Here is a 10,289-nt window from a genome sequence, read left to right on the forward strand (position 1 = left end):
ATATCCAGCCTTCCTCCCGCGATGAGGAGCATGGACGGCTCCGGGGAGGCCGAGCGCTCGGCGGGAGGGAGCCATGGGGTGACTGAAACCAAGTGACCCCGAGGGGCCGATACGAGACAGAACCTCGGTGCCAGGATCTCTTGCTGTGCTGGCTCGCACCGATGCGTCCAGCACAGTCCCTCCAGGTGGTCTTGGCTGGGAAGACCCCTCCTTTGCAGCACGTTTGGGTCACCCGATGCCTTAAATGGGAACTTAATACCAAAATGTGAAAGAGCTACTTCTGTGGGGTTTCCTGGAAGTGGGAGGAGATGGAGCTGTGTGACAGGACGGCGTGTGTAGGGCCAGAAAAACACAGATTGATTGACTGATTTCTTTCTTTCTCTCTCTCTTTCTTTCTCTTCTTCCTTCCTTCCTCCCTCCTTTTTTCCTTTCTTTCTTTCTTTTTCTTTCCTTCTGTCTTTCTTTCCTTTTTCTGCCGTGCTTAAGCTTTTAGGAAGAAACTTATCTGGGCTCTGGGCTGGAAGTGCTTTACCCTGTGGTGGGGCAGAGAGCCATCGGGCCGGCAGTGGGAGGAGGAGGAGGAGGAGGAGGAGGAGGAGGAGGAGAAGAAGGAGAAGGACGACACTGCCCCGAAGACGCACAAGGACCCTCTTCTCCTTCCCCACTGGGAATAAGGTGAGAAGCGAGAGGGGTTTGGCAGGACGAGCTTTATTTGCGGTGACAGTGACCTATACGTGTGTCACAGCACCCAGGAAGCCCAGCAGCTCCCTGCCCGGGCACACAAGCAGAGAAAAGGGGGGGGGGGCTGTCCCTCACGTCCCAACCTGGCCCACCCGTCCCCTTGCAGGCAGAGGCTGTGCTGGGACACCCAGGGGTGCGGGCAGCCAGGGGACAAGGCATCACTCCCTCTCCCCCTGTACCACGTGCCCAAAGCAGGGACGTTTTGGGAAGAGGAGGAGGGGGCGGGGGGGAGATGAAGGCCCCCTCCCCAGGGTGGCAGCAAGCAGGTCGGTGGCCGTGTGGTGGTCACATTCTGCTGTACGCCAAAAACGTGATGACGAAGACGGTGATGAGGGCCACCACGACGAGGACGAGCAGGATGGAGCAGATGATGTTCAGGACCTTGGCACGGTCCCCGTACCGCCGGGCACCCTCCAGATCCCCCAGCACCTTGCAGTCACGGGCCTGGGGGGGCGAGTGGGAGACTCAGTGCGGGGAAGGGGGGACGACGACCCGGCCTGGGGGTGACCGCAAGGTGGTGCTGGGACCTCAGGGACACGTGGACCCCGGCGCAGGGGGTGAAGCCACCGGGCACCGCCCGCACCCCCCGCCCGCAGTCCCGGCTCTCGGGGGGGGCAGGCTCAGGGGGGCGACCGGATCGAGGGGGGACCGGTTCGGGGGGTCCCAGGGCAGGGGAGTCTGGGATGGAAGGCTGGATCTGGGAGTCCCGGAACCGGAGAGGGGTCTGGGGAGGGACGGGGGGGAAGAGACATCTGGAGGATCCAGGGCCGTGTCGGAGAGGGCTGGGGGGGGGTAGCGGGCGGATCGGGGGGTCCCGAGGCGAGGGAAAGGGCTGGGTCGGGGGGTCCCGGGCGGCGCGGGGGGGGTCCCTGGCCGGGGTCGGCCTGGGTTTGGGGGTGCGGATCGGGGGGGTTCTCAGCGCGGGGGTGGTGTCGGAGGGCGCTGGGCCGGGGGTCCCGGGTCGGGGGTCCCGGTCCGGGTTGTCTCTGGGGTCCGGACTGGGCTGGCTCGGGGGGGTCCCGGGAGGAGCTGGCTGGGGGCGGACGGGCCAGCTCGGGGGTCCCGGGCCGGCTCGGCCTGTTCGAGGGGACCGAGCCGGGCTGGGGCGGGGGGTGTCGGGTGGGGGGGGGGGTCCGTGGTCCGCCGCCCCTCTCACCTTGATGGAGAAGATGAGCGCGGGGAAGCAGAAGCAGCCCAGGTAGGCGAGCGCGTAGCCCAGCAGGACGTTGAGGAGGGACCAGACCACGTAGTCCCGGGGCTGCCCGTCGGGGTAGTCGGCGGGGATCGGCCCCCGCCCGGGGGGCTGCAGCGGGATGGACACCTCCGTCTGCCGGGGCTTCATGGCCGGGCCGAGCGGGGAGCCGAGGGGAGGGAGGAAGCAACGGGGAAATGAAACCGAGCCCGCCCGGGGAGGGGGACCGGCCCCGCACCGCCCCCAGCGCCGGCCCGAGGCCCCCAGCGCGGGCGGAGGGGCCGGACAGACACACACACACACACCCCCCCCGCCCCGGGGACCACCTCTGCCCCCTCCGCGGTGGGTGGCACTGCCCCCAGGGCACGGTCACCCGTGTCCCTGTGTCCCCACCCAGCTTAAGCTGGCGGGTGTGGGGGCGCTTTGGGGACTCCGAGGGGGCTCAAGAGGACTTGGGGGACACAAAAGCCAAATTTCCCCTTTGGGGACCGAGAGGTGGGGAGACGGCACCGAGGTGCGGCGGGGACGGCTGTGGGCTTGGCAGACGGTTTTATGGAGCTGAAATGAGGGGCGGGGGGCTGGGCGTTGGTGCAAGGCAAGGTGGGACCCCCCCCCAGCCCCGCCACTGAGCCCGGGTTCCTCGGCAGGGGCTGGGAGCCTGGCGGCCCCCTCCCCGCGGTGGCCATCTCTGCTGGGGATGGTGGATAAAGCGGGCAGGAGGAAGCACAGAAATCGGCACAGGAGGGGTGAGGGTGGGGGGGTCTCTAAACGCCCCAGAAGCCCGGGGAGGGCAAGTTTGTTTATATTTAACTACCAGCACCAACATAGCACCCCCTTTCCTGCTGCTCTTCCTCGCTCCGCTCTGCCTCCCCACTTGTCTGAGTTACGGAGTAGCCCTGCCCCCCCCGAGGTGGGGATGCTCAGGGGGAGTAACATCTCCCAAAACCCCAAAGTAGGACGTTTCTAAGGAGAAGGGTGGGCAAGGAGCTTTATTTGCTGTGGAAATAAGTGTTCATGCAGAAGCGGTTTCATCTCAGTTAGGGTGCACCAGGAGGGTTCTGAGGTCACCCCCATGTCCGGTGGGAGAGGGGTCCCAGGGGAGACACGTGTCTTCCTGGGTGGGTTTTGGCCGAGCAGGGTGGAGAGGAAGCAAAAATGAGGCCCCGGTGCTGCTGCTCCTCGATGAGACGGGGTCAGAGGTGGTTGCCCACCTGAAGGCTGTTGAAGTAGGTGACCAGCACCACGATAGAGATGATGGTCACCACGATGCCCAGGCAGAGCGCGGCGATGTTCAGGTACTTGGCCGTCCTCCCGTAGCTGCCGGCGGCTGCTGGGTCATGGGCCATTTTCATGTCTCTGGACTGCGGGAGGAGGAGATGGGCAGTGAAAGGGCACGAGCCAGCGGTGGTGGTGGCCATGGGCCGAGGGGATGTCCTGAAGTCCCTCCCCAGTGAAGCCCTGCACCGGGATCCACCGGGCTCTGCTGGAATCCCACAAAACCCACCCTGACGCGGCCGAAATGGAACTCGTGGCAGCCTGAAAGTGCTTTCTTAATGGCTTATTAAAAGCCATTTCGCTTGGCAACATGCTGCCCGATCCCCGTGGGGGCCGGGGCAGCAGCGCAGGACGGGGAGAGCCGACCAGAAACAGGGGGGGTAGTTGGTTGGGAGCAGCCACACGGCACTTCCAATGGTGCCAGAAAACACTGACATCTGTCTCTACGGTTATCAGCACACCCGTCAAAAATTATTCGCTTTGAAGGTAATAAAGGGAGGGTGGGCAGGGAGCAGCTATTTCTTATCTCGGGCAGGGGCCAGGCCCCACCGTGGTTTGGGGAGCACCGCGGGAGGGGGCCGGGAGCCGGCTGCCCACCTTGTCCCCCCGGCGGGAGGCGGCTGGGGCTCGCTCGAGGCTTTCCCAAAGCACCACAGGAGGACGGGCTACCTGGAATGGTGGCTTTGCCGGGGACATTGGGTGCAGAGCGGCGTGGTGGGGCTGGACACGGCAGAAGGGAGTGTGGGGGGGTTGCCTCATGGAGGTAAGGATGGGGAACAAGGTGGGGATGGGGTCGTTTGGGGCAGGGTGGGACAGGATGGGACAGGAAGAGACGGGATTAGGTAGCCCTGGCATGAGGGCAGGCAGAACCCCCGAGCCGGGCAGGGGAGTGGTGGGCTGGGGGTGCCTTTCCCCTCACCTTAATGGAGAAGACGAGCGCGATGAAGCCCAGGCAGAAGGGGTTGCAGTATATGGCGTTGAAGAAGGACCAGAGCACAAAGTCCTGGGGGTTGGGGACAGGCTGCGGCTGAACAAAAGAGGTGACAGTGGGGCCGAAGGCGGTGGACGGGGAACCTGCCCGGTTCCAGCTGTAGGGCTCCATGTTGACGCTGACGGACTGGGGGTGGCTCTCCATGGCAGCCCGGTGCCGGTGAGGAGTGGGGACACGAGCGCCCGGGCTAGTTATAGGCGAGAGGAAGGGCTTTCCGGGGTGGGGCCACCCTGCCTGCCACCACCCAGGTCCTGGGGCAGGGTCTCAGGGACGGGCTGCGGGGACGGGTGGGCTCCGCAGGCGGGCTGGGGGCTTGGGGGCAGGTGGGGGAAGAGCCCCAGCCCCAGGCACGGTGTGGGGGGCAGGTGGAGGGGGGTGCCCAGGTGTCGGGCGATGGCACAGGGCGGGTGCCTCTTCTGTTCCTCGTTGCTTTTTGCCCTCTTGGGCTGATAAGTGATTTCTGCCCAGGGCAGGTCAGGACAGAGACTGGAGTTACTGAGTCACAGCGGTGACACGGGAGGACAGCAAGGACATGCCACTGGTCGGGGGGGCAACCAGCAGCCCCCCGAAACCCCCTCCTCAGCTGCAAACCACCACTGAGGGCTTGACCCCCATCTGCAGAGGCTAAAGCCAGCAGCAGCGGCGGGGGTCACCCAACCGCTGGGTTGACATGTTGGATTTGAAGGGTTTTCTCCTTCCTTTGGTTTCAGGGCCCAAGATGAGGTCCTGCCGCCATGACAAGGTCTTGTGGCTGCCAAAAAAAAAAAGGTTGAGGGTTGAAAAAGAAAGAAGAACGCTTCAAGAAAGCAGCAGGGAGGTAAAAACCACATGAATCAAAAAGCCACCAAGACACAGAGCTACAAACAAGGTTGAGGTTGGTTTTGGAAACATCCACATCCTTCCTGCGCAGTGATCGGCTCCTGGAAGCAGGGTGAGGGGCTGATGAAGGCAAACAGCTCTGATATTTTTTCTGAGAAATAGGATTTCCTCTGCTCAGAAAGGGCAGAGGGTTTGTGCCAGGAGGAGGACAAAGGCGTTCATCACCTTTTCTGTCCATCCCGGTACTTTGGGTGAGGAGCTGAAAGTCCCAGCCCCGGATGTCACTTGTCCTGAACCCACAGGAAATTAAAGGTTTATGTATTTTTTTTATTTTTTTGTTTCTTTTCCTCAGCTACTTCGCTGGTGGGGCTGCCCCCTGAGGTTAACAAGGTTCATTAGATTCAGGTGATAATTAAGGAATGGCTGTGGGAAATGGGGAGGCTGGTGGGAATGGGGATGGAGGGAGGAGGGTGAGGGCTCAGTGGAGGTTTCAGGGGGGTGTTTGTACTCCAACCCCAACCCCTGACCTACGGAGCTGCTGAAAAAGCTGATTGCAGGAGCCTGGCTGGGGGTTCCCCATTTTGGGGTGCTGGGGTCCCTCCATGCGACACAAACAGCTTCTCCAGCTCGTGTGGAGGTGAAAGGACCCGAGGCGTTGGGATGCCGGCCGGAGGCAACCGGCAGCCACAAGGACCAAGCGCAGCCGGTGCTTTTGTTGTCCGTCATTTCTGAGCATCCGTTTTGGGATCCCATTTCCTGCAAACCCCGGCACAAGGGGGGGTTACAGCTGGTGTCTCCCCCACCCGAGCTCGGCACCCACCGAAATTCCCACCTCCCCACCTGCCTTTGCAGCGTTTTCGTTTATTTGCCCTTGCACCTGAGCAAACGAGGCGCTAGAAAGCAGAGAGACAAAGTTCACCCTCCGCCCGGCCCCGCTCCCACCCGCACCCCCCGCCCTGGGGAGGGGGCTCCGACCCCGGCGATGCTCCGGAGCGGGGCCGGGCGGACCCACCGTGTCCTTAGCGGGGGGTGACGGCTTTTGGGGCCAGCGCCAGAGGGAGGGTGCGGGGAAGCAGAACGCGGGGGTGGCGGGTGGCTTTTGCACCCCCGGAGGGAAGGGTCCGCGAGGGGGATGAGGGACATTTGGGTTTGGGGGGCTGGGGGGAGGGACGGACGGCTCGTTCGGGTGGGTTGAGAGCGGCTCGCTGGGCTCCGGGGGGGGGCGGCACGGCTCCTGCGGCTCGCTCGGCGCTGGGGCAGCGAGTTCAAGGGTTGCCAACCGCCCGGGGCAGTCGCCGCAAGAGCACGAAGGGGCTGTTCGCACCCCCGGGGCGGCGCTGCCCTCCCCCACCCCTCCCCGCTGCGGGGCCGCAGCCCCCGGACCGGGTGGATTCAGCGCAGAAGAAGGGCTTTGCTCTCCCCGCTTCCCCCCCGCTCCGTGCCCGCTGTCTCTCCCGGCCCCCCACGACCCGGCGCCGAGGGGCCGTCCCCACGGCGAAACCCCCGGCTGCCCTTTGGGGAGAGACGGGAGGATTTTGGGGTGCTGCGGGGGGCGAGGGGCTGCTTCTCCCCCTCCGACCCCGCTCCGCTCCCGACAGGGATACGGGCCCGGGACCGCCCGGGCGGGTTTTCGGCTGCAGAGCATCCCCCGGGATTTTTTGCATGTGTTGGCTGATTGAGGAGGGGGGAAGAGCTCCCGGGGGGTGCACGGTGAGCCCACCCACCCGCGCCAGCCCGGATGGGCACCAAAACTCCCCGGGGCAGCGATACGCCGTGCGGGATTGGGGCAGAACAGGGCTGGATCCCGCTGCTGCCGGGGTCGGGGAGAAAGCGGGAGGAGGCGGGAGCGGATGCGATCCAGCCCCCCCGCCGGCGCCCCGCCAGCCCCTTGTATAATGGATGTGGCTGTTGCCAGCGCCGGAACGAAGCAGCCAAGAGCCTGAAAGGTCAGGGCGATGTTTTCGAGCCGCGATTTGCTGCCCTTCAAAAAAGACTTCTCGGCGCCCGCAGCTGGACGGGGAGGTTTGATCCCGTATCCCGCGGCCGGGCACGTCGGTGGCCTGCGACCGGGCAGGCAGCGAGCAGCCCCCTTTGCAGCCGGGGGCAGCACGTGCTTGTTTGCTCTTACGGGAAGAAGTGGAGGAATAAATGATTCACCAGGAGGTCGGTGCCAAGGATCCTGCAACAAATAACCGTTGTGTTTTGCGGGCGGGATTTCTGACATCTTACTCATGAGCGCAGCTTCTTGGCAGGAGCCTAATGTTCTTGGGGAGAGGAGGAAAAAGAAAAAGGCTTTTTTTTTTTTTTTTTTCTTTCCCATCCTCGCAGGGCCCCAGCCCCGAGGACCTGAGCTTGCCGCGGTCGAGGAGCGCAAAGGCTTCCAGCGAGCTGGGGAAAAGGGAAGTTGGGCCAACCACATACTTGAAGCTCTGCCAGATGGGCTCCAGCCTGGATTCTTCACGGGGTCTTGCCCGGGTCACTTAGGACAGTGCTGAAGCCGGGCCACCGAGTGCCATGTGCCGGCAACCCCGGAGGCACGAGGATCCCTGCCCGCATCCCCGCCGGCCCCTGCATCGCGGCAACAGGGATGGCCGGCGTGAAGGCTCGATGCTGAAAAAGCTTTGGAGGGGAGGAGAGCGGGGGGGGTCGCCGTCTCGCTTCACCCCAAAAGCAGCCCTGCCTGGCCAGTGTCCCCACCGCCCTGTGTCCCGGCGCTGCCCCGACTCTCAGGGCTGGATTGTCCGTCTCCCTCCCACATCCTGGTGAGTTGGGATGGAGCCACAGCACCCACAGCTTCCCCAAACTGCTGGAAGCTGCTCTGGCCCCGCTGCACCAAGTCCTGTTTGAGCTCATCTTGCTCAAGCCCTTTGTGTCCCCCCCTAAACCCAAGCTTGCTCTCATCAGCGCCTGCTCCAATCCCTGCCCCGAGGGTCGGTGAGGATGGGGGTGCTCCTGGTGACTCCCTGGCAAAGATGAGTTGCTGCCCACCTCCTTGACATCCCGTACGGATGCCGGATGCCTCTTCCCCAGGGTACCCAGAGTCACCCATCCTGGTGCACCCTTGAGCACCAGCCCTGGGATGCTCCGTGCCAAGGGACAATTTCCTTCTCCAGACATGTCCTGATGGCAGACACTGTTTCTCAGCTGGGCACCCCAAACCACCCCCCTGTCCCCGCCACCCAAAATGAAGCCAAACCAGGGGCAAAAGTGAAAGAAACCTTTATTTGAACCAGGCTTTCTCCGAACGAGGTGCTTCTCCTTAGGGGTACTCTTAGAGGCACTTGGGGCTACAAGATGAGCGCGAAGCGGCAGCAGAAAAGCTCTTTCCCTTGGCTACAGCCAGTTTTGGGGTGCTCAGCTCCTGCCAGAGGAGAGGTGTCTCCAGGCACTTCCAGGGAGGCTCCGTAGGACCTTGAGCAGTGAGGAAAGCAGGACAGGACCCCCGCAAGCTCCGGGGGAGCTGCATGGAGAACATCCTCCCCCAGCTCTGAGGGGTGATGGGGGCTCCCAGCAGACATGGTGGGGGATGCTCTGCCCACGGAGCGAGGGACGGGCTAAGTGGGGCGGTGGAAGGGGTACTGCTCCTGCTGCTGGTGGAGGATGTTCATCAGGGTGATGGTGCCGGTAGCGAGCAAGGCGATGATGAGGGTGATGAGGAAGATGTTGAGCAGCAGGGCGGTGAGGTTCAGGTACTTGGCTGTGGAGCCGTAGCTGAGGGCTGCGCTGTAGTCCCCGAGGACTTTGCGGTCCCTGGACTGGGGGAGGTGGAGAGGAGAGTCAGTGGGGTGCCAGTGGAGGGGGACGCCCTGGGGGGCTCCGGGCTGCAGCTGGGTGGGAGAGGAGCTGGAGGGGCCACGAAGCCTGACCTGCCATGCTGGGCTGAGCTCCCCCTGTAACACCGGGGTACCCCCGGGTGCCAACTGCCCCAAACCCCCGCCTTCTCCAGAGCTCCCAGCCACGGCTCTGTAGGGTCCATGGCACTACCTGGGGTTGGGGGCTCTGTGGACTCCATGGGGGCTCTGTGGGATCCATGGGTCTCCCTGACTTTGGGGACTCCGTGGTGTGCTTTGGGCACCTCAGGGTTGGGGCTCTGTGGGGTCCATGGGTCTTCTGGGATTGGGGGCTTTCTGGAGTCCACAGGTCTGCCTTGGGATTAGGGGCTCTGTGGGCTCCATGGGAGCTCTGTGGGGTCCATGGGGCACGCTGGGGTGGGGGCTTTGTGGGGTCCATGGATCTCCCTGACCTTGGGGGCTCTGTTGTCTCCATGGGAGCTCTGTGGCATCCACAGGGCACCCCAGGGTTGGGGCTCTGTGGGGTCCATGGGTCTTCTGGGATTGGGGGCTTTCTGGAGTCCACAGGTCTGCCTGGAATTAGGGGCTCTGTGGGGGCTCTGTGGGGTCCATGGGGGCACCCTGGGGTGGGGGGTCTGTGGGGTCCACGGGACTCCCTGACTTTGGGGGTTCCACGTGTCTCCCTGGGGCCGGGGGCTCAGTGGGGTCCCCGGGGCCGCCCCCCGCTCCACTCGGCAGCCCCCTCCCGCCCCTCCCGCCGGGACCCCCCCCTTCCCCCGTGGGGACCCCCCGCACCTTGACGGAGAAGACGAGCGCCAAGAAGCCCAGGCAGCAGACGTTGGCGTAGAGCGTGGTGCAGAGGGACCAGGCCAGGTGGTCGCGGGGCGGGGGGGGCGGCGGCGGCTCCACCGCCACCACGGTGCTCCGCGGCAGCCCCTCCATGTCCATCCCCTCCGCCAGCGGCTCGTAAGGCGGCAGCGACCGCTCCATGGCGGGCGCGGGGCTGCGGCGGGGCCGGGGGCGGGCCGCGGTCGGGGGGGAGGCGGGACGCACCCGGTTTCGTTTCCCCGAGCGCGGGGACGGGGCGGGACGGGGCCGCCCCGACGGGAACCCCCGGCCCGGGGCGGAGGAGCCCCCCCGGCCCCGCGGGGAAGGGGACAGCCCCACCTGCCCCCTTTTGCTTTGCCCACTTCTCTTTTTTTGCCCCTTCTTCGCCCCCTTCTTGCCTTGTCAGCTTCTTTGCCCCCTTCTTTGCCCCCTTCTTTGTCCCCTTCTTTGTCCCCTTTTGCCTTGTCTCTTTGTCCCCTTCTTTGAGCCTTTTTCAGCCCTTCTTTCTTCACTCCCTTTCCCCCTTCTTTCTTTTCTCCCTTGGTTGCCCTTTCTTGCCTTGTCCAATATTTTGCCCCCTTCTTTTCTCCCTTATTCTTTGTTTCCTTCTTCACCCCCTTTTTCCCCCCTTCTTTCTTCACCCCTTTTCCCC

The 10,289-nt window shown here is 64.2% G+C and overlaps 3 protein-coding genes across 3 annotated transcripts; all 3 read right to left on the reverse strand.

Annotated features, from left to right (window-relative positions):
- Positions 1 to 695: 695 nt before the first annotated feature.
- On the reverse strand, positions 696 to 2,189 carry LOC141465564 (dispanin subfamily A member 2b-like). Its single transcript, XM_074149050.1, has 2 exons — positions 1,898 to 2,189; positions 696 to 1,185 (listed from the first exon to the last, which is right to left on the reverse strand). The coding sequence occupies exons 1-2, from the start codon at positions 2,081 to 2,083 to the stop codon at positions 1,027 to 1,029; spliced, it is 345 nt and encodes a 114-aa protein (XP_074005151.1). The 5' UTR covers positions 2,084 to 2,189; the 3' UTR covers positions 696 to 1,026.
- Positions 2,190 to 3,126: 937 nt separating this feature from the next.
- On the reverse strand, positions 3,127 to 4,343 carry LOC141465285 (interferon-induced transmembrane protein 1-like). Its single transcript, XM_074148633.1, has 2 exons — positions 4,128 to 4,343; positions 3,127 to 3,294 (listed from the first exon to the last, which is right to left on the reverse strand). Exons 1-2 carry the CDS (start codon positions 4,341 to 4,343, stop codon positions 3,127 to 3,129), a joined length of 384 nt encoding a protein of 127 aa, XP_074004734.1.
- A 3,878-nt stretch (positions 4,344 to 8,221) lies between these two features.
- Positions 8,222 to 9,800, reverse strand: LOC141465563 (dispanin subfamily A member 2b-like). The gene is made up of 2 exons (XM_074149049.1): positions 9,605 to 9,800; positions 8,222 to 8,773 (listed from the first exon to the last, which is right to left on the reverse strand). Exons 1-2 carry the CDS (start codon positions 9,797 to 9,799, stop codon positions 8,573 to 8,575), a joined length of 396 nt encoding a protein of 131 aa, XP_074005150.1. The 5' UTR covers position 9,800; the 3' UTR covers positions 8,222 to 8,572.
- Positions 9,801 to 10,289: the final 489 nt, after the last annotated feature.

Source organism: Numenius arquata, chromosome 6 (assembly GCF_964106895.1).
Source record: "Numenius arquata chromosome 6, bNumArq3.hap1.1, whole genome shotgun sequence".
NCBI classification, from domain to species: Eukaryota; Metazoa; Chordata; class Aves; order Charadriiformes; family Scolopacidae; genus Numenius; species Numenius arquata.

Excerpts from the sequence above, each read along its gene's own strand:
- LOC141465285 (XM_074148633.1), bottom strand. The coding sequence starts at position 4,343 with ATGGAGAGCCACCCCCAGTCCGTCAGCGTCAACATGGAGCCCTACAGC. Across the intron at positions 3,295-4,127 it reads CGCTCGTCTTCTCCATTAAG|TCCAGAGACATGAAAATGGC; the intron begins GTGAGGGGAAAG and ends CTCCTCCCGCAG.
- LOC141465564 (XM_074149050.1), bottom strand. The coding sequence starts at position 2,083 with ATGAAGCCCCGGCAGACGGAGGTGTCCATCCCGCTGCAGCCCCCCGGG. Across the intron at positions 1,186-1,897 it reads CGCTCATCTTCTCCATCAAG|GCCCGTGACTGCAAGGTGCT; the intron begins GTGAGAGGGGCG and ends TCGCCCCCCCAG.
- LOC141465563 (XM_074149049.1), bottom strand. The coding sequence starts at position 9,799 with ATGGAGCGGTCGCTGCCGCCTTACGAGCCGCTGGCGGAGGGGATGGAC. Across the intron at positions 8,774-9,604 it reads CGCTCGTCTTCTCCGTCAAG|TCCAGGGACCGCAAAGTCCT; the intron begins GTGCGGGGGGTC and ends CACCTCCCCCAG.